At 30.0% G+C, this 22,758-nt stretch overlaps 6 protein-coding genes across 13 annotated transcripts in view; 2 read left to right on the top strand and 4 right to left on the bottom strand.

The window, feature by feature from the left end:
- Positions 1-43: 43 nt before the first annotated feature.
- LOC126857452 (uncharacterized) lies at positions 44-1,809 on the bottom strand. 2 transcript variants are annotated; one of them, XM_050606891.1, is made up of 5 exons: positions 1,349-1,809; positions 913-1,275; positions 688-836; positions 533-594; positions 44-410 (listed from the first exon to the last, which is right to left on the bottom strand). In XM_050606891.1, exons 1-5 carry the CDS (start codon positions 1,481-1,483, stop codon positions 157-159), a joined length of 963 nt encoding a protein of 320 aa, XP_050462848.1. In that variant the 5' UTR covers positions 1,484-1,809; the 3' UTR covers positions 44-156. The 2 variants fall into 2 exon arrangements, with proteins under 2 accessions (XP_050462848.1, XP_050462847.1); XM_050606890.1 differs by having other exon boundaries at positions 533-836.
- Positions 1,810-3,940: 2,131 nt separating this feature from the next.
- LOC126857401 (ejaculatory bulb-specific protein 3-like) lies at positions 3,941-5,124 on the bottom strand. Its single transcript, XM_050606784.1, has 2 exons — positions 4,884-5,124; positions 3,941-4,299 (listed from the first exon to the last, which is right to left on the bottom strand). Exons 1-2 carry the CDS (start codon positions 5,077-5,079, stop codon positions 4,133-4,135), a joined length of 363 nt encoding a protein of 120 aa, XP_050462741.1. The 5' UTR covers positions 5,080-5,124; the 3' UTR covers positions 3,941-4,132.
- A 3,452-nt stretch (positions 5,125-8,576) lies between these two features.
- On the top strand, positions 8,577-13,213 carry LOC126857395 (peroxisomal targeting signal 1 receptor). Of its 3 annotated transcripts, none has more exons than XM_050606773.1 (9): positions 8,577-8,802; positions 8,970-9,339; positions 9,427-9,895; positions 9,991-10,537; positions 10,598-10,766; positions 10,835-10,992; positions 11,075-11,242; positions 11,356-11,461; positions 12,271-13,213. In XM_050606773.1, the coding sequence occupies exons 2-8, from the start codon at positions 8,995-8,997 to the stop codon at positions 11,393-11,395; spliced, it is 1,896 nt and encodes a 631-aa protein (XP_050462730.1). In that variant the 5' UTR covers positions 8,577-8,802; positions 8,970-8,994; the 3' UTR covers positions 11,396-11,461; positions 12,271-13,213. The 3 variants fall into 3 exon arrangements, with proteins under 3 accessions (XP_050462730.1, XP_050462729.1, XP_050462731.1); XM_050606772.1 differs by having other exon boundaries at positions 8,578-8,784; XM_050606774.1 differs by having other exon boundaries at positions 8,578-8,779.
- On the bottom strand, positions 13,138-18,214 carry LOC126857394 (uncharacterized). Its single transcript, XM_050606771.1, has 4 exons — positions 13,934-18,214; positions 13,702-13,816; positions 13,438-13,627; positions 13,138-13,278 (listed from the first exon to the last, which is right to left on the bottom strand). The coding sequence occupies exons 1-3, from the start codon at positions 17,159-17,161 to the stop codon at positions 13,446-13,448; spliced, it is 3,525 nt and encodes a 1,174-aa protein (XP_050462728.1). The 5' UTR covers positions 17,162-18,214; the 3' UTR covers positions 13,138-13,278; positions 13,438-13,445.
- Positions 18,215-19,461: 1,247 nt separating this feature from the next.
- Positions 19,462-21,752, top strand: LOC126857398 (cytosolic non-specific dipeptidase). Its single transcript, XM_050606780.1, has 5 exons — positions 19,462-19,811; positions 19,956-20,406; positions 20,530-20,958; positions 21,022-21,495; positions 21,604-21,752. Exons 1-5 carry the CDS (start codon positions 19,777-19,779, stop codon positions 21,646-21,648), a joined length of 1,434 nt encoding a protein of 477 aa, XP_050462737.1. The 5' UTR covers positions 19,462-19,776; the 3' UTR covers positions 21,649-21,752.
- Positions 21,753-22,144: 392 nt separating this feature from the next.
- Positions 22,145-22,758, bottom strand: part of LOC126857396 (alpha-L-fucosidase) — a 2,900-nt gene continuing 2,286 nt past the window's right edge. For all 5 annotated transcript variants that reach the window (XM_050606775.1, XM_050606779.1, XM_050606776.1 and 2 more), the window contains exons 5-7: positions 22,689-22,758; positions 22,362-22,585; positions 22,145-22,281 (exon numbers count right to left, since the gene is read on the bottom strand). The exon at positions 22,689-22,758 is cut by the window's right edge and continues 149 nt beyond it. In XM_050606775.1, coding sequence (XP_050462732.1) covers positions 22,192-22,281; positions 22,362-22,585; positions 22,689-22,758 — 384 coding nt within the window. In that variant the 3' untranslated portion in view covers positions 22,145-22,191. The remainder of the gene's footprint in view (positions 22,282-22,361; positions 22,586-22,688) is intronic.

The following is a 22,758-nucleotide window of genomic DNA, read 5'->3' on the forward strand; positions in this document are numbered from 1 at the left end:
ATTTAAAGGCGATATTTGATGCCTTTAAAAGGAAAACCCAGGATTATTGATCATTCTGCTATTTATTATAATTTAATTCTCTCAATGCTTAATAATCTTAAATTAAGTTGTGCTTATTCGACATATCAACTAAGGTAAATTGAGATCAAAAAAAGTTTAATGTTCCGATATGAAATTCCTAGCGTTGGTCTCGGTGGCATTATTTTGCCGCGTGATCATAAGATATTCCTCGGTGATTTCCTCGGGCTGGATCTTATTAAAATACATCTGATCCTTGTGTACATAATATGTATCATCAAAGTTAAAATGCAATCCCAGCACTATATTTAATGCAGAGGTATCGTACGCGTGACAGCCGGAGTATCGATACTGTGGCTTTTTATTGAACCTACAGCCCGCTGACTGTGCACCTACGAAAATTTAGTTAAGAAAGCTTAACATTTAGCGAACCAATTAAAAAAAATTGATATGTTCCCACTGACAGATATAAAAATTATAGAGTTATATAAATGCATAAATCAAAAGTATTTACCAATAGGGGAAATACAATCTCTCGTCAATGCACACTGGACCCAAGGTAGCATTACACTTTCCCTAATGTTTTTAAAATTACTAATTACTAAGTATGATGCTCTAATCAGTGGGAGAAAGAAAAAGCTCTCAGCGGAGGCATGAAAGTATTCGTACATCTTTGGATGCGTTAGGGAACTAATGGCGTGCCTTGTAGGCCAAGTCAAAATTCCAGATTTTGGACAAAGATATTTCGAAATGTCTGAGGAATTCAGACGCACATTTGAGTCCATATAGATAATACTACCTAGCGTATTTAAAGCTGTCTGTGATACAAAAGCATGATTTAATAATAAAATTCTTTTGGAAAACTATAAAGGCATTGTAGAAATTGTTACTCACTTGAATAACTAAAGGTCTATAAACATGCAGTGTGTCGTCTTCGACATGAGCAGGAAATGGGCTTAGATCAAAGTGAATCACATTACATCTTGTAGAGTTACAAGCAAATCTAATATTTTGTAAGGAATCTTCATTCAAACCAACACTATAAATCACAATACTATTATTTGGCAAAAAATGGCTGATGTTTCTAACAAAGCCATAAATATATTGCTCGTTTCCAGGCCTTACGAGTGACACAACCGTCACATTCTGAGGCTTGAGACTGATTGGTGTAGTGCTTGTCTGACCATCCAAACCAAGCAATGCAAGATATTTGGAATCTGTCACCAGACGTTTCTCCTCAACGTCTTTCAAATTTTCCTTAAAATGATATCTTACAGTTAATGCGACAAAAAAATGAAAAAGTGGCTTATCTGTCAAACAATATATTTACCTGGAAGTTTCGTAATTGTTTGTGAGTCTCTGTCACTAAAGTCTGAATGGAAGGTCGTTGATTGCTGAAAGCAATGAAAATGATGCTGCTTCCTGCTATGCAAATCAGCAACAATAGCAGGCCTTTGATACGCATCGCTCATCGTTTAATGAGATTTAAGGGGCAACCAGAGATAGTAATACCGATTACGTTATGTCAAGAACACCCTTTTTTAGGTTAGACTTTTCTCGCACCGTCATAATATATTACGTTGCAAAAGATCGTGAAAACTCATAACTGATGCAAGAATAATTAAAGCCTTTTCAACCTAATGTTTACAAAATTAGAGATTAGATCAAGACTCCGATAATTATTTTCCGTGATTTTGACAGATATTCATTCCGTGAAGTATTTTATTCAACATAAACGCGCAAACATACAAAACTAAACAGATTAGGTAGAAACGAAACTGATATATGTAGTGTCGACACTATATAATGTTGATTCGATACATAAATAAAGAAGCAAATGTGGCGTCGCGATTTCTGATTGGTAGTTTCTCCATCTGATTGAAGTGGCCATGTTGAAACCATAGCGAAGCAGATGACATGCTGTCAAGTCCGTATCAGACAATGTATTAAAAAGAGATTAAAGATTGAAATTTGACTAATAAGATCAAAAGAAGCTAAAATTTCTTTGTCTGAGAAACCCATTTATGATTGAGATTTAAGATTGAAAATTGCGCCCAATCAAAAGAAAAATGTTTTAATTTCTTTTTAATTTTTAATACATTGTCTGATTATTGATACGAGCTTTAACACTTTAATGATTGTAAATAATTTTGATTTTAATTATACAATTAAAAATATCTAAAATAAACTAAATTATTGTTTTACGCTATTTTTTCATTATTTTCATTAGTTATTATTCATCTTTTCTCATCTTACATACTTGTTAAATGAAAAAAATTTTATTCTTTATTTTTATATCTTTAGCTTCTCTCTAAATTTTATAGACAGATTTATAATTAGTATATAAATAATATTAAGTATTATTATATAATTTTGGTTAGTTTAAACACACAAAAACATTTTTATTTATAATTTATAATTGTAAATAATGATAGCAATAATGGTAACAATAATAAAATAATTTAGTTTATCAAAAATAGAGCTAGACAAAAGTGACTAATATATGAGTATTATGTAATACTTATTTGGACAATATTTATAAGGTTGACTTCGCTGTATTCTCATCGGAGTCTGGACTAAGTTCCAAAACGGTGAAAAATTTTCTCTGCGAGGAAAATATTTTACTTGATGGCCGGCTTGGAATCAATCAGAAACGCTTAAAAAGTTTCGGAACAGCCATCGAGTAAAATATTCCTCGGAGAGTATGTTTTGGAATGCAGCCAGTTTAGAATGCAAAGAAAGAATTAACACAATTTTTGAAGCTGAAGCTTTAGCAATGCAGTATGCGATCAATATTATTCTAGCAAACAATAAACAAAAATCTGCGATTTTTTCTGACTCTCTAAGTGTAATATCAAATTTAAATAATCCGGTTGTGACAAGTATCTCACACCACAGAATCTTTCAAATTCGTAAATCTCTTTTTGAATGCTCAAGAAATTCACTAGAAGTGCATATTTTTTGGATCCCTAGTCACAAGAGCATCCCTGGTAACGAAAAAGCTGATTCGCTAGCCAAAGAGTCTCTGTCCTTCCTAGGGCCCGATTCTTGAATGCATTCGCAAAATATACGTATGCGCAAATTCCATTCCTATGAGAAATCTACAAGTTGATTGGTTAAAAGCTATGCAATAGCCAATGAATCTGCAACCTTTCTGTAAGAGTAGAATTTGCGCATACATTTCTCTCGCAAACAAATTCAAGAATTGCGCCCCTGATCCCTTTCTCCTTAATAAATGCCATTATACTAATTTATACTTCAAATGCAAAGCCTTGACCAAGAACAAGACCGTTCATATTATTCAAACGAAAAGTCTATTTAAAAGATCAAGATATTTCAAGCACATTTACAATATTTTTTTTCTTCCGTGGTACTCTAATAGCGTATTCGATTTGTTGGTTCTACCCGATTCTGGGTCGAATCGAATCGGATCTCAAGTTCGATTTGAAACTCAATGACTCTAAACTATCATGGCAGAAAGCGATTTATGATTGGTTTCGTGATTCATAATCTCCATCGAAGAGTTTTTAACATTATTAATTATTATTTATCATATTTTCATTATTACTACTTATTCTTCTAACAGACACTTGTACAATTTCTAACATTCACAAATTATAAGATTATTATATAATGTAGAGTTATTGTATAATTAAATAATAATAATGTAATATATTTTTAAACTAATTAAAAAAAAAGCTAGATCCTAAATAAATTTATTAAGAAAATCTTTCAAATATATTATTTATATAGAGTATTTGTATTTATTTATTTTTTATTGATCAGCAGAAATTTATTCTGTTCCAATGATATATTAACGCGTGCGCGCACTCTTTTAAAATAAAAATATTACAAATAAGAAAAACATATAATATTTTATATTAAAAAATAAATGGTTGTAATAAAACGCATACACAAAGAATTAGAATTGATGAGATTTATATCAATATATAATACTACAATAACATATTAATATTACAATTCATATAATCATTGAAAGGTTATATAACAATTTATTATTAATAATAAATTATATAGCATTATGCAGTTTAGATTATTAATATTTTAATGTGTCGTTATTCTTCTTATCATCTTTTGCAGCATTTATCAGCAATTATTGACCAGCATTCTTCTTTTTCATGTCCTCTAAGCTTTTTTGAACAATGTTCTGCCAAAGGTCGGGTTTATTTTTTGTGTACCAATCGCTTAATGCATCCAACATATCTTTTTGCTTCTCAGTACATTTTTTACAATTTGTTTGAATAGCTTCGCTAGCGATTACTGAAACCAAACAAAAAAAGTGTGTAAAATTTATTTTAATATCATTTACAGCTCTTGTTTCTGATTAATAACTATAAATGGAATTAATGAAAATTATAATATGGTTATAAAAATAAAAAATATTATTTTAATATTTTTTCTACACACACACATATTTTACCAATTACTGTATTATTTTTAAATAATAAATTTTCTCTTTTTCTGTCTCTTTCTCTCTGTCTCTCTTTTTTTCCTCAAGTTTTCTTTTTTTAAAAAAATCCTTTTTTTTATTATTGTAATATTAAAAATTTTCACATTTTTAATATTATATAATTCTATAATTAAGAGAATCAAAATTTAATAAAGTAAAATTTATATATTTAAGATTATTTAAGAAACATAATTTTTTCATTGGTAGTCCCACTTTATATTTAGTTTATCAGAAACTTTTTATTTATTTATTATTCTATACAATTGTTAAGTAATATTAAAATATATAATAGAGTTATATTAATTAAAAAAACATTGTTTTTTTTATAAATTGACCAAAGAATCTATTGTAAGAAGAAATAAAAGCATCAAAATACTTTGTGTAATGGACATACCTTTAAAAAACTTTGAATCTGCTGTTGTACATGGTCCAATTTCCATATAACAGTTATAATATTGTTCCCGCATTTTATCGTTATTGAGTATATCATTTATATTGATGTAATCGTATTGATCGGAATAAAGCTCTTGCGCGAGAACGCACAATAGCACAACACTGATAAGTGTAACGATGCAGTTTAACCGAATCATTTCGTTTACACTATCTTGTGAAAAAGATACCGAATAGTCAAATGGAATGTATTTCCTATTTATACGTTTTGATCGAGAATTAGTTATGTGCAAGATAATGATAGTCATGCATGAATAAGCCAATTAAATCATGTGCCAATTAAGTCATGTATGTCTATAATGTAAATATTAGAAAAAAACTTAATACCATTTAATGATTGTTCTATCCTTCAGAATGATATCTATTAAAATACAAATGACAGATTTAAAGAAAAGTATAAAAAATGATTTTATAAGTCTATATTGTAATTTATTATTATTATTGTGCATTATTCATATATGCAGATTGTTTCCATATAATCGATTAAAATTTTTACGCGCACATAAATAGAGACAATCAATAATTCTTATAAAAGATTAAAAATAAAATGTTTTTTGAATTCAAATTCAAATTTATATATATATATATATATATATATATATATATATATATATATGTGTGTGTGTGATAATATCTTATTTTTTCTATGATATTATGTAAGTTTTTAATTCATGACTTCTTCTGTGAATAATAAAAATCGTATAATGGATCGAAAATGAATATTTACATTCTTGGAAATGTGCGAATAGTATAATATCTTGAAAGAAAATTATGATTTTGACCTATCTGTGTGTGATTGTTTTTTTTATAAACTCTTATATAATTTTTATTATATTTATTATAAATGCGGTAGATCACTGCACGCGCTTCGCGCGCGTCATGTTTGCTTTTTTGTTATTTACTGCATATAAATTTTATACAATTGTAAAGTTGAAAATTTATATATTGTGTGATTTTTATTAATTACAATATTAACATAAGTAAACTTATCAATATTATAATTCACATCTATTGCTACTATCACATTAAATTCTTCTTTAAGGCAAATTTAGTATTTTTTGTAAGAAATTAAATTAACATTCTCATTTTAAATTTGAATCAGCATATTTTCATCAAAATTAAGTTATTAATCCTTCTCTAAGTTATATATTATTATCCTTCTCTAAAAAAAAAATGTTATTAACATATTGTTCTCTTTTCCTCGAGGTTGATTGATTCTCTGTTTTCTAGCTGTGTTGACTTCATGACTATGAATAAATTATTTATGTAATAACTTTGAATGCAAAGTTATTATGTAAATAATTTTTTTCTATGTGTTATATAATAAATATGCAATATGTAATATACTTGATAATTTGAGATTTTTCCTAGTCCGCTGGTTTCTTTTATTCATATAGAGGATATTTTAATTAAATGTTGATTAGATTAAATGTTTATTTTATAACATTATAATTATATCAATAAATGAAACAAAACACTTTTAAAACTTTATTCGAACTGTACAAATTGTTCAAATCTAAAATTCGAACATCTATTTGAAATAGTTCGAAAATCTGTATCTAGACTTTTTTTTTAGTTTTGGGTAAAATATGTAAATATTATATAAAAATACTTTTCTAGATTCTTAGATCATTAATTATATTATATCAATATAATCATTTTTATTCGTTATTGTGTAATGCTCCGATATAAAAGTTAAGTTATTTTTTTATCAAAAAAACAATGTGATATACTTGTTTTTGCTTAGTTTTCTGCTCTCAAAGTCTTAACTTATTCTTTTGAAGTGCAACATTTAAAAGTATAGAATATTGAAAAGCGATAATTGTTGCAATATTTTATTGTGAGGCGGATAAAATTGCAAGTCACGATTTTCTTGATCAGAAATATATACATTGGCTTATGTAAGTTATTATTAGATATATACGCTATAATAAAACATTGTTTATGTGTTTTTTTATAGAAAGAGATAATTATAGATTATTTTATGAATTATAAATGATATAAAAATACCAATTATTGTTAATATATATGTTTCGTGAACTTATAATATTGCATTGCATATCATGCGATAATAGGATATAATGCGATAATAAGATATCATTTTGATTGATAATAAGAGAGAAAGATATAAACACTGTCAAGATGTGAAACAAAACATCGCATATAATTTATATTGATTGGTAAGTTAAAATAATTACCTGGAAATATACAAAAAAATAATATTTTCATTTTTGAAAATTATATATTATTCTTATTATATTATTCTTATTAGCCTGATTCTTCTTTTAAATTATCCTTATTTGCTATAGTCGTACAAAAATAAATACATTTATACTAATGTTCTTTTATTTTTATACAAAATATTATATATTATTGTGTATTTTTTTTTAAAACAATATATATTTTAAAGGTATATTTTAGCAGAAATGAGCCAAATCTGTATAGGATCTGAATATAATTTTAATATATTCTATGCAATTATATTTTTATTACAATTTAATATATACACATAAATAAAAAAAAAAAGAATGAAGTTTTCTGGTCTGGTAGGCCCTGTTTGGTTCAATGCGTAAAAAACTTACACATTTTTATACACATTACTTTTGCTCTGACCAATACTCTCGCACCCAACACCACGAAAGATCAGCGCAGGAAGGCTTCCTTTCTTCAATTCGTGTGATGGTGGAGGATAATAGTGCTTAAGCTACGGCACTTTCTGCCACGGGTCCAGGGACCTTCCTCAGAACGGAAAAGAGTCACTTACTGATGGACTCCGACTGTGGCTCCGCGGTGTTACCCCAGAAAACTTCTGAGGAAATCGTTTCGGAGCAGCTATATAAAGTAAAATATACCTCGACAAGCGCTATCGAGAAACATGAAAAATGAAGCATGTAACATATTCTACTTATTATATAACATGATGTTATAAAATTATATTTTATAACATCATGTTTGATTCATAAAAATATTTTTCTTTAGTAAATTAAAATTTTTGAAATATAAAAAAATTTATAATTTGATTAATTTACAAAATGATTAAAAACACAAATTTTTTTATTTGTATTATATTATATAAGAATTATATCTTTAGAAATATTTTATGTTGGACGCTCTGTAAATTAATCAGCGATTAAATTAATTGAAGTTTGATCAAAGATTGAAGTGGCCCTAAATAGACTGACGATCGTTGTTAAAGACGGATTTTAACGTGTGATACTCGCTGTGCGCTACTGTAGGTAAGTAAATCTGTGTATTGTCGATAATAAAATAGTTAGTTTAAAATCAGTAAAACATTTATTTTGTTATTTTTGAGACAGTTATTTAAAAGATCTATACAATTTCAATAATAAAACAATAACTGGATGAGCTAAAATAATCACATGATTTAAATAACTCATGTAATTATCTTTAAAACGGCCAGTAATGTCATTAAAATATTTCATTATCTCCGGGCCTACCAGGCTCGCTTGATAGTCGCATAAAATTTATCCACGGCACGGATCTTTAGTAATATCTCGTCGGTCAAATAATCAAACTATTACATATTGAAGATTGAATATTGAAATTTGACTAATTGGAACAAAATAATTTTAGCTCCTTTTGTTCTGATTAAATTTCAATTTTCAATATATTGTCGGGTATGGGCTTTATCCATTGAGTTCTTCGTATCTTTTTTTCTCTTGCTGTCAATCGCTGAACTATCGCACGCAGCATTCCCCAGCTTTTCCCCTCCCTTCTCCAGCTGTTCGGTGCAAAGTCTCGTTCATAAAATCAGCATAATTCTTGCTATTCATTCCTGAGAAACGTGCATCACAACGAAATATAATTAGGACGAAGCGAGTAAGGTGAATTAAAATACTTAGGTGATCGTTAATTATTTATTTTTAGTAGATTGCGAGAATCCAACAGCTATAACTTAATTGATTAACGCTAAATTTTATATAAATTTAAATACCCGATTTAATATCTAAATATTGGATAATATACATGTAAAAAAATTAAATTAGCGATATTTTTTATCCTTTTGCAGGAACTCTCAATAACAATATAAAAAAATGGCATTTCGCGAGTTAGTGGAAGGAGACTGTGGAGGTCCCAGCTCGTTAATGCGCCTTACATCACATTATGTACAAGATCATGGTTTTAAAGAGGAAGGAATTTTTCGGCCGTTTAGTCCAACTGAAACTTTTCAAGCACAGGATGCAGATCAGTTAGTTCAACAATTCTTAGAAGAACCTGCTTGTCCACAGACATTTCGAATGGACAATTTACTACAAGAAATGAGAGAAATTGATCAAAATATTCATCCCCCGAGAGCAGCACCCGGAGTCGTCAAAGAATTAAGTGATCTAAACACAGCTTGGGAAAATCTATGTTTTAAATCTGATAAGCAATTTGAAGTAATTTCATAAAACATTATTTATTGTTACATACAGTTGTAGGACTTTCTAGTATTAAAAATATCTAATTATTATAATAATATATAGGAACTTCATGTGGATAATATATGGAATACATCTATAATACCCACATCTATAATATCCACTCAGGAAGAAAACACACAATTTCCTGAAACTCGCAAAGGTCTTGGTCTAGATTCAAAATGGATGGAAGAATATTTGGAACATAGTGTAAACAATGCACAAGATAATCTTAACAAAGACAATGAAGCTCAAATCATAAAAGATGAAGATCCGAATTATGCATATTCAAGGTTTATGAAATTTATGAAACAAGAAGGTGATATTCCAATAGAAAACACTCGAACAGAAACAGCCAACTTGGATGATCCAATCGAAGAATGGATAGAGCAATATCATGCAGATCAACAAAAAACAAAAGATAATTCCATTAATAATATTAATTATGACAGTACAGTCTTGAATAAAGTAGAAGAAGAATTAGAAGCTGCGGGTACATGGATAGATGAATTTGTAAAGGAAAATCCATCTCCAGGTATTCTTAACTTCTCTTTGGAAATACGTATTTTGTATATATACATATATATAAAATATATTGTAATTAACATAAAAGTGGTTGATATATTTTAGAATATATAAATTCAAAGTTATTATGGAAGCAGTTTCAAGATGAATGGGACAAAGTATCTGCAGATGGGGTCTCCTCTACACATCCATGGGTATCAGAGCTTGACACATATTACGATCCATTTAATAAGGAATATGAATTTTGTGAAACAAATCCTATGAAAGACTTACCAAATGCATTGGCAGAAGGCAAGAAACGGTTAGAAGCAGGAGATTTACCGAGTGCTGTACTCTGTTTCGAAGCAGCTGTTCAACAGGATGAAAATAATGTGGAAGCGTGGCTACTTCTTGGTAAAACACAAGCTGAGAATGAACAAGATCCTTTGGCTATCTCTGCTTTGAATCATTGCCTATGTTTGGAGCCATCTAATAGTGTTGCTCTCATGGCATTAGCAGCTTCTTATGCAAATGAATCTTATCAGAAGCAAGCCTGTCTAACGTTGAAGGAATGGTTACTAAAGAATGAAAAATATAAACATCTATCAGTTCCAGAGTCTAATCTTACAAGAGATAAACATCCAACTTTCAGTGTATCCACTTTATTATATGAGTAAGTTAAAAATAAGTTTTAATGCTGAGAAATTGTTTTTAACATAATACTTTGTTGTAGTAAAGTATATGATGAAGTGAAAGATTTATATATTCAAGCAGCAAGAATGAATCCCCGCGATGAAATTGATCCGGATGTACAATGTGGATTAGGTATATTGTTTAATTTGTCGAGTGATTATAATAAAGCTATAGATTGTTTTCAAGCAGCATTGCAAATACGCCCTGATGTAAGTGTAATATATTTTTATTTTGATGAGTTGGGCTAATCAGTATATTTACTGTACATTTCCAAAAGGATTCCAGATTATGGAATAGATTAGGTGCCACTCTCGCTAATGGCCAGCGATCAGCAGAAGCAGTAAATGCGTATCATCGTGCATTAGAGTTATCGCCCGGATTTATTCGAGCACGTTATAATCTCGGCATATCTTGTGTTAATCTGGGAGTGTATAAGTAAGTACAGATTTTTTAAAATATAATTTTGAAGTATAAAGAGAGAGAGAATAGCAATCATCAACAAAATCATATGATATAGAGAAGCAGGTGAGCACCTTTTGACAGCATTAAATCAACAAGCTGCAGGAAGAGGCCTACAGGTTAACAATGTATCTCCTAAAGCAATGTCAAACACAATATGGTCCACATTAAGATTAGTTATATCATTAATGCATAAATATGAATTAATGGAAGCTGTAGAAAATAGGTAATTTATGATCTTCCCATTTTTTACAATTAATATAAGCTATAAGAAGAGTTTTATAATGATAATTTATACTTGAAATGTTATATTATTTTTTTATTTTTCTTTTATTCTAGAGATCTATCCAAGTTAAATAAGGAATTTGAAATCATATAAATGAATGCACCTATATAATGAATTACACAATACGATTCATTTTTATATAAATTATTTCGTGCACAGGTAAGAAGTGAAAAAAAAATTTTTTTCAATATACTTTAGCAAAATATATAATTAGAAATAAAGTCTATAATATTTTAAATAATTAAGAATAAAAGATATACAAGTATGTATATACACACACACACACACATATATATATATATGTATATATATATATATATATATATATATATACATATACACAAATATACAATATATTGAACTTTTTTGTATATTGATTCTTTGACCAATTTTAAATAAATATATTCATTTTAGTTTAGCTTTTAAAATATAATTAAAAATATAATTAAAAAAAAACACTTGATATTATGCATCTATAAAACATAAAATTAGGAAAAATAATAATTAAAATAATATAGAAATAATTTATTATTTTAACAATATAATTATGAACATTAAATAGTATATTATGGGGCAATTATATATACACATACATACACATAAGATAGTCTACACAAAGTGTTACAAGTTTATAAATCTACAAATATTTAATCAATCGATAAATTGTTCAGAAGTAAGTTGCACATCTCCAAAAGGCTTTTTTAATCATGCAAAAATAAACTTGTTCTTGTTTCTTTATAAAGAGTGCAGGGATATAAATTCAGAATTTCAAATGAAAAGCTCTATATTTAATTATATTTTGTAATTCTATTGGAAAAAACAAACTTTATTCATATACATTGTTTTGTAAAATGTTTTAACAAAAATTATGAATGTGTATGTATGTGTTTTTATGTTTTATTATGATATATATCAAATATTACTCTGTAACATTAACAAAAGTTTGAAAATTTTCTTTATGTTAATAGGCCTAATAATAATTATTAATAATAATTATTGATTATCCTGTTAAGGATAAAAATTGCAAACAGAAGTAAAGAAGATCTAAGAGAACAGTTGCTGTATTATGTATGTATTTTTTATCTTATAATGAATTATAAATATTGATCAATTTTAACATAATTAGATTTACAATAAAGAAGAAATCATTCCTAAAGGCACATCAAAGTTACATATTTTGTAACACTTAAAAATTGATTACATAAAACTATTTGTTAGGATCAACAGATTTGATAAAAACTATTTTAGTAAAATTCATCTTGCTAAAGACATATCTGTCTCAGAGCAGAGAGAATTTGATGATTATGAAAAATCTGGGTACAATTCTATGTAATAGTATAATTACTTCTAGATGCAATTAATTATAATACAATTACATAGTAGTCTCCTTAAATTTGGCCCCCATTAATCTTGATTCTCCTCTACATATATTTTCATAAAAACTAATCGCACTGTTTCTATATCATAATAGGTCCATTAAGAGATAATCATCTGAATACAATAAGAACCTTATGCGCGCATCTGCGTTTGTACAAGCACATGGTGATTAAACTTCGCACTGCAGTGAAGATCTTAATTTTTCTTCTCCAAAAATTTTTTGCTTTTTTTGTGTCATAGGGTCAAAATTAATGAAATTCTACTAACATATACAAATTTTTTCTTCTGTAGAGGTAATGGGCTTCAAATTTCTAATTTATGTATACATTAATTTTTGTCAAATTTGAAATTATATTGAAATTATTGCACCTTGTTTGCTCTGAGACAGATTCTCTTTACATCTTTAGTCATAATATAATATATCTATATAAAACACGATTCAACAATTAATTATAGATGAATTTTGGTTCTAGTATTTGTCTTTGAGTTTTTCTTCTTATAATTGATGATGATTATCCATCATTAAAAATGAGTGCATCAGCACAACTATTAACTAACGAACATTAGCTTATGTGACTGCATTGATCAGGAACATATGTCTGAAACATTTGTAGAAATAGTTAATTTGCGATTATAAGTGCACACAAAGTAGTCTTCCGTAATATAATTGCTAAAATGTGATAGCGGAATTTATATTTATAATTCCTCAATTATCACTTCTTTGTCTAGAAATTAGCTAATAAATATTTAATGAATACTCCTATCTTCACAACTTTAGAGTTGTCAAAAGTTGTTGCCCGGTTTCCATTATCAACGATTTTACGTGATCCGCATGCATTATTTGATTGCACATTTCAGTGCAGCGTTGAAACGTCGCCATGTCATCTTTTGGTAAGACACGATGAAGACTTTTCATAGGTAATGTATGCGGCAGATAATTCAAAATCTCTATAAATTCGAAAAAAGATTATTTCATTATATTATTATATATACTATTCACATATTATGTATGTTTAATTTACCCTTCATGATCTGTGTGTACAAAAGCTGTAATTCCTGTTGCATCATTGAAGCGGTAATTTTATCCTGTGTTAATTTGATAAGATATTTCCATTCGGTGTCCTTTGTATATTTATCCTGAAACAGAAAGACAGTGAAATATTCTGACAAGATTTATGAATTTTTTTTTAATCTATTTGAATCTTTTTGAATTATGAATATTTTTGAATCTAATATTATGTATAACACAAGTACCTTTGCATACTGTACTACAGCTTGTGGACAATTATCCATCAGAATTGTCGTTACTTCTTCTGTATTCTGAATGCATAAAGTCTTGAGAGATAAGTTTCCATCAATGTTTTGTGTTTCAAGGAATTGCTTGACTTCGTGCAAACATTCAATCGGTAAAAATTCACATGATAATATAGATTGCAGCTTAAACAATTCTTTGGGTATAATCTTTTCGTTTTCTGATGTATTATTAAAATTCGTTAAATCTTTAAAATCGTTCATGTTTAAAATTTTCTGATAATCTTTAGCATATGGTGGCATTTTATTCAAATAGTTGGGTCGATATTTGGCGAACATGAAGTACTCCTTGTCGTTCTTCCCCTCATCATCTTGAGTATCAGTTTTATACACTTTCGTTTGAGTTAATTTACCTAAATACGATCGCACTAACAATTTGAACGCTTCGACGAGAGCAAAGTCTGAGCGTATCTGATTTTTATTTACGACCAACGGCCACTCGATCATGGCCTTCGAGCTGAAATAATCGTGTAGATATTTCTCAAGAAAAACTTGCAACGTAGCGGCCGCATTGTGTCCGTCTCTTCCAACTCGTGACGGTAAATACTCCAGGAAAACCTGTATGATTTGATGCAACGACAATGCACCCTCGTCTTCTATTATCTGTATGAGAATATCTGCGAAAGTGTTATTCTTTATAAGCATCAAGGTACCGGCAAAATCCGAGAAAGTGGGGATCATAGGATTCCTCTTTTTCATTGCCGTTATATCGAACAACAATTCCCAGCGCGTCAAGATAATCTGTTTAATACATTGCACGGAAACTGGTTCCAGTACTTTCTCCGCTTGTTCTTGTTTGTCGGCTTGGATGTATAAGAGTGCCAGGGCAAGTTTGACAGTATCATCGGTCTCGTGTGTCAGCAAAAGGTTTATTAATTTCTCAGTAGCGTACTCTCTCAGTACAGGACTACCAAAGATCAGTTTCAATAGATCTTCTTTCTCCAATTTACAAATGATCTCTATAATATTATACCCTTGGAAAAGTGCGTCCGCCTCAGATCCGCTTTTCATTGTGAAAAGCGCTTCCATCAAGAACGTTAAAAGTCCCGGTGCATCCTGACTGCATTTTCTAGATAATACTTCCGAAGGCTTTAATCCAGACATCTTATAGTAGGGAATACACAAATCCCAATCCGATTCAATCTCTGATTGTATATAGTAATCCGCAAGCAATGCACAAGATTGATTATAAAGATTTTTCAATTTAAGATCATTTTTATGCGCTGCATCATCGAATTCTTCGTTATTCAGGTCGTTGTAAGATACATCTTTCGTCAAGCGTATCAAAGTATGTGCTTCTCCTAGCAAATGTCGATAGGTACTTGGACTAGAAGATTTATGATTCTTTGCCGCATTCAAGATGTCGAAATATACATTTTCGAGTTTAGGTAAATTTAGAGAGTACATCGTCCAAGAACTATCAGCTTTAGCCAACAACACTATGTAAGTTCTTGTGTGCAATAATTTTTGTATCCCTAAGAACGGTCTCAAACCGATTAGACTTACCGGTTCAGTAACACTGGGACAAGTTACTCTAACGCCATCCATGCAATTTGAAAGTTTTGCAATATGATGAGAAAGACGTAATGTGTAGGATTCGAGACCAGCCTCGGTTAATGCATGAAGTATTGTATGCTCCAATGCTACATGATGAACAGGTGCAGTGAATGGATAAGTGGTCAGGCACGTCGCATCAAGGGAATTATTACTTGCCGCCGAAAAGTGATACAAGTATCCCTCTTGTGTAGTGCAAACGAAGCAACTCACACCCTGTAAATATCTATACTTGTTAGATTTCAACATGGATTTTTTCACGCCAGTAATGTTACATTCTCTCTTCATGTATAATGGTTTCAATACCAGACATCTAAAGATATCTAGAATTCCGTCTACTTTAACATTATTATTGCCACCGTTGATTTTCAGACATAACAAATTTTTTATTGTGTAATTTTCAGACCAACCTATGTCAGGTGAGGTTGTTTTGATGAAGATTCTAATGTCTGCTGAATTTAGAACAAAGGGACTGAGAGCGTGACCCGGTCCAGCCCTTTCTGAATTTATTAATGGCAAATTGACTGTGAATGGTTGCGAAGTGGGATCAATAATCCCATGTGTAATAAGTCTGTGCATCTCATCTTTCTCATTGCATACCAAGTGTTCCCAGTCTATGTAATTCTTATTATTACTTGGCTTTGTTCTATTGAAATCGGCAATTTCTAATTTATACCATGTATTTCCTTTTGTGCCTTTGTGCTTTTTATCTTTAGATTTTACATTAGTTACCACCTCATTATTTTCAGATGTATGTTGGTAATCTTGATCTATAGACTTGTGCTTTGTATTTGTTCCTTGCAATGACATATCTTCATTTCCAAGGCTATTACTATTTTCTACCAAAGATGAGTCTGTGGATATGGATGTCTTATCAACGGATGAAGAATTTGTGGAAGCTAAAGAGCTAAGTTGATCAATATCTTCGTACATTGAATTTGTGAGGCGAAAAACGGACAAATTTATATTATCCATAATTGCTATAAAATCTTCCACAATTTCCATGTGTGTTGGTGCGAACGAAAATCCCAAGGACCATGGTCTAGGCTCAAAATCTATGAATTTCATTTTTGATACTTGTTGCGTTTCAATTTTGAACTCGTGTAAAATAGCACTGTTTCCTGAGGCTACTAATAAGTTACCAGTGCTCTGACAGCAGGCAATCAATGTAGGTTGTATATTTAGAGGTAGCTCTATCATCTCCAAACTATTCAAGGGTCGATTCAAACTCGGGGTAACACGTCCGGCAATCCTGGCTCGCATTGGTTGACTCTGATCCTTCACCACAGCCCAATTCACATAAATTCTTACAAAATTAGAAGTGACTCTATTCGCATGATTATTGCTCACAGTGTCTCTGAGATATTTTGATTCCAGTGTCACGACATAGTCTCCCTTAGCACAATGTACCATTTGATTGATCATGTCTACTGTAGGGAAAGCAGTACGCAGTTTGACATCCGAATTCATCAGCTCCCATACTTCTACACAATGCGTGGACAGCGCCAGCAGGAGCATCTCTCGTCTCTGACTGATAGCCGTGCATGTTGCCGTAGGTTCCTCAATTTGGGTGACATTTTGCCCTAGGAAATTGTGTACTGTTATCACGCGTACCATATTTGCGTCTTGTACTTTTTATCGTTTCTTATGTAGCATAACACAGCATTTATTATAATTGTATTCTTATACTTTCGTTGAAATGTTTTCGCTTCGTTGACAATTACATGTAAGCGTCATAACTGACCATTCGTATCGATGTTTGCAAAGTATCTATCAAAAGTATGGCATGCACATAAATATTAATAAAATATGACCCTCAGTGAATTCCACGAGAAAGCGACAATTTTTCGAATACTCCTCCACGAAGCTTCGGGCGAACGAAGCCGCAGGTGCATCATTCATTGACATTCCCGCAATCGTGCATGTCACTGTAAATCAGCGTAAATATGACACAAGGAGGACAAGATAATCGCATCAGTGAGTACGATTATGTCGCTCGCATGGCGCGTTTCCAGCAGTCGGCATCATGATCGAGATGTATCTTGTGTTCTTGATAAGGTGCAATTCTGAGTCGAATAAATAATTAGAAAGAAGACACACTCAATTGCAGTTGATTTGACATTGCCCGGCATAGCGCGCTTGCGTGCAACGGGCTGGACAGGTCAGGCTAGATCAAGCTGAATCGACGATGGGTCAAACGTCAAACGTCAAACTATCTTTTGACAGATACATGTGTATTGTGTGGAAGTAGTCGCGGGTAAATGCGTGTATTCGAATACATAAAATAAACTAATTTCACAAATATAATTGAACATTGAAAAGTCAAAAACAGGATAAAGAAAATATTAAAACTATATATGTTTCTCAATATATATTTCCAGTATAAGAAATCTATGATATACGTAGCGTGAATTATATATAAATTTTCAGTGCTGGCTTTCAGAGTGTTTATCGGATAGAAATTAAATCTTATTTTTAGTTAAATTATAAGATATATAACAAATTAATTAATTAAAATAAAAAGAGAATTCAATTCTTTTTATTTTTTTAAGAAGAAAAATTAATTTTTTTTTTCAGTATCTCATTCAACTTTTACTGATGTAGCTTTTGTCGCTATATAATTTATTAACATATATATTTTTATATCTAGTTTTTTAATCTTTTCCTACTTCCTCTTCCCTTAGAATTTCTTCTTCTACATATTTTTTTAATCTTTTGTCCTCCGTTATTTTTAACTTATGTTAGAATTATATTTATGTAATCTATACAATATGCTTAGTTTTACCTTCTGAAGAGATAATAAATAAATCTTAAATTTAAATTTAATGAAATGATTTTTGATTTTTAATAATTATTATACAAGAGAGAATATACAAAGGCATTATTCAGGATTTTTCGAGGATGAGAGGCTATCAAAGCTTTTCTGTTTCAGATAGTTATCAAACCTCTACATAAATATAGAAAATATAAGTAACAAAAAAATACTTCTCAAATTATTTCGGGAGAGTTGCAATCGATCTCTTCAGTCTCATTCCCCTCTTGCTGAATACGCCCCTGTATATATATATATATATTAAATTCTGCGCAAATTATTAAGAACACATGTTCTATAATAAAATATATAATATTTTCTCGCAGTTTTCTCGAAAGCAATATTTTCTCGAAAATGAAATTTACTTTATTTTTATTTTACTTTTCTCAATTTTTTTCTCAAAAAATGAAATTTAAATGATTTTATTTTATTCTACTCTTTTTATTATTTCTCTAAAGTTAAAAATATAATACTTTAATTGTAAAATGCTATATTTAAAATGAAGTAAGTATATAATCAAGAATTATGAAAGACAAGAAAGCAAGAGCAAAATGTAATTAAAATAATTAAATATAAATAAATCATCTAAAAAGAAACATATGTATGCTACGCCAATGAATATATAACGCGCTATCATTAGCTACGTGCAGAATGTCCGCAGATATAATAATTTGATAAGATAATAATTATGAAAATTATGCAAACTTAAGGACGTCTATTCTGTATAATTTGTAATAATATTATTAGAGTGTCATTGTGCAGCTAATAATATATATTATTATGTCTTGGAGAATAAAATGCGCAATAATATACTTTTACCAATATCGTTAAAAGTTACAGAATAAGCCTTATTTTATAAATATGTAAGAAAAAAATTATAGCAGTTATTATATTTTGTTTGTAATTTTGAATTACATATAAAAAATATATAAACTCAAAAATTCGATATTTTACGTGCGTGCGCGTTCCACATTGATTGGCTTAAATGTTGAGTGATACGAAAAAAAGATTAGATACCACGCTATTCACGCTATTGCATTAAGGCCATTGCACGTTAAGAAATTTTAGTCGTAATCATAATGCCGTAAGAAAATTGACCAATCACAATCAAACATTCTAAGCATAATAAGAATGTTTGAACTGTGATTGGTTGATTTACTTACGGCTTTACGATTATGACTAAAATTTTTTAAGGTGCAATGGCCTTTACTGATATCTGATATCTTTACTGATATACTGATTATTGTTGAAGGAATATTGTGAGTGTTTATTACTTATGTACATTCGAGAAAAATACCATTTTACAACGATAAGAGTGGATACATCGGATACTGAGCTGATCAGCTGTCAGTTACATTAGCATTATAGTTTCGGCTATTGTGTTTGGTTGAGCACAGTGTATTACGATTATTTAACAGTCATGGAATTACCATCGGCATTGAAAACGTTATTTAAGTATGTTTTGCTTCATATTTTAATTTTAAGAACGTATATATTTGTAAAAATAGATTTTTGGATGGATTTAATTATTTAAACATATTTTGTAGTTGTTTTCTTTGTCTTTAACTTTCTCTCTAATTTTTTTTCACATTTTTGTAGATATATAGATGAACATAAGCAGGAATATATAAATAATTTGAAAGAAGCAGTAGCTATTAAATCTGTATCAGCATGGCCAGATCACAGAGACGAAATAATAAAAATGATGAAATTGGCAGAGATGAAATTGAAAAATCTTGGAGCAACTACAGAATTGGTTGACGTAGGCAAACAAACTCTTCCTGATGGTAGTGAAATTCCGCTTCCTCCTGTACTACTTGGCGATCTTGGGTCTGATCCAAAAAAGAAAACTGTGCTTTTGTACGGACATTTGGATGTACAACCAGCACTAAAAGAAGATGGCTGGGATACTGAACCTTTTATTCTTACTGAAAGAGATGGAAAACTTTTTGGACGAGGTAGTACTGATGATAAAGGGCCAGTTCTTTGTTGGATACATGCATTACAAGCTTACAAAGCAATTGGAATTGATATTCCTGTTAATCTTAAGGTATTTGCTAATATGATATTTAAAGATATTCAATTTATAATATTAATTAAAATTTTTGTGATAATTACTTTTTTTAAATGATTATCTTTGCATATATATTAAGCCTTTGAAATTTTTGCATAGTTTGTCTTTGAAGGAATGGAAGAAAGTGGAAGTGAAGGTTTAGATGAACTCCTTTGGGCAAAGAAAGACAGCTTCTTAAAGAATGTAGATTATGTCTGTATATCTGATAACTATTGGCTGGGTACTAAAAAACCATGTATTACTTATGGCCTGCGAGGTATCTGCTACTTCTTCATAGAAGTCACTTGTGCTGCCAAGGATTTGCACAGTGGTACCTTTGGTGGATGTGTACATGAAGCTATGGCAGATTTGATTTACTTAATGAATACCTTGGTTGATGTTAATGGTCACATTCTAGTAGATGGGATTTATGATAGCGTGGCTAAAATAACTAAAGCTGAATTGGCCAGTTATAACGATATAGATTTTGATGTCGATGAATTTAAGGAAACAGTTGGAACTAAGCAACTGTTACATAAAGAGGATAAGGTTTTTTTTTTTTTTTTTCATATTTAGAAACGTTGATATTCTAATATACATCTATTCTTACAGATTAAACTTTTAATGCATCGTTGGAGACAACCTAGTCTATCTCTTCATGGGATACAAGGTGCTTTTAGTGAGGCAGGAGCGAAAACAGTAATTCCGAGTAAGGTTATTGGCAAATTTTCAATCAGGATAGTACCTCACATGACTCCAGAGGAAACAACCGAGAAAGTAATTGCATACATCAATAAAAAATGGCAAGCCCGAGGTAGCCCGAATATCATGAATGTGACAATGTACCACGGTGGAAAACCGTGGTCCGAGAATCCCGAACATCCGAATTACGTGGCCGGCCGCAGAGCTACTCAACATGTTTACAAAGTAGAACCAGACCTCTCTCGCGAAGGAGGGTCAATTCCAGTTACCCTCACATTCCAGGAAGTTACTGGTAAAAATGTAGTTCTCATACCAGTCGGACAGGGTGATGATGGTGCGCATTCTCAAAACGAAAAATTGAATGTACATAACTACATCCAAGGGGTAAGCATAATTGAATTAGCACAGTCTTTGAAAAAATCGATTAGTTGTGAATATTCTCATTATATAAAACTGCAAGCATAATATAATTGATTTTATTCCTATTTGCAGACAAAACTACTTGGAGCTTATTTATATGAGGTGGCTCAAGTATAATATTTTGTTTTTGAAATGTGTTTGTTAACACATTGTTGACCGGTCACGAGTTAACTCATGTTTTCATGCCCAAACGTTGTTGACCGCTCACGAGTTAACTCGTGTTTTCATGCCCAAACGTTGTTGACCGATCACGAGTTAATTCGTGTTTGCAATTGCATTAGATTGTTTTACCTCCACATTCAATTACAAAATAATAGCCGGTGATATTTCTGTGTAAAATTGCCAGTCAATAATGTGTTAAGGATCTATAGGATCTATAAGTTATATGATATTTCCTACTACAAACATATGTTTACATATTCTTACGTTCAGATATTTATGAATTTAACTATGAGCACAAAATACTGACTTTTAAAATTTTTTCATGATTTTTTTTCTTTATTGAAATTTTATCATGAAGATGTTTTTATAAGAAATTTATATACATAAGAAATTTCTAAAGCCAATATATAATATATATATTCTTAACAAAAGAAAAAAAAATATATGTATATATATTTTTAAAACAATTTGTTCTTATATAAAATATCATCTTATATATTATTTTTTAATTTTTAATACCCAAGCTGGTTGTCCTCTATGTGCATTAGCAGGTAAATATATTTCTAATTTATCATCATATTGTTTCCACTACAAAAAAAATTTATATATGAAATTATTTTATTATATTTTCTTTGTACACAACTGGATAAAAGCAGGAATATACTTACAGGAATAATCGACGAATAGCCAAGTAATTGTATTTGGAAATTCTTTGAAATTTTAAGCGAACCCAATAATAAAATATTATCTTCTGGCCATTCTAAAATTGAGGCATATAGTTGTTTTTCATTTTTACTTTGTGTGTACCAAGTACTTCCTGTTAAAGTATCATTTTGTATGGCCCAAGGTTTAGTATCATAAATAGCTTCTCCATTAATTGTTAGCCAAGCACCTAAAAAAAATATATTTATTTATATATTATAAGATTATTAATATCAATATCTGATGTATGTAGTAATTAGTAAAAAATACGATAAGATATAGCAGATATTTACCCATTCCACGCAATCTTTCTTCAAATATTGGTGAAATAATGCCATCTTTTGTCGGTCCAATGTTCATCAA

This window comes from Cataglyphis hispanica, chromosome 21, assembly GCF_021464435.1.
Source record: "Cataglyphis hispanica isolate Lineage 1 chromosome 21, ULB_Chis1_1.0, whole genome shotgun sequence".
Classification (NCBI taxonomy): Eukaryota; Metazoa; Arthropoda; class Insecta; order Hymenoptera; family Formicidae; genus Cataglyphis; species Cataglyphis hispanica.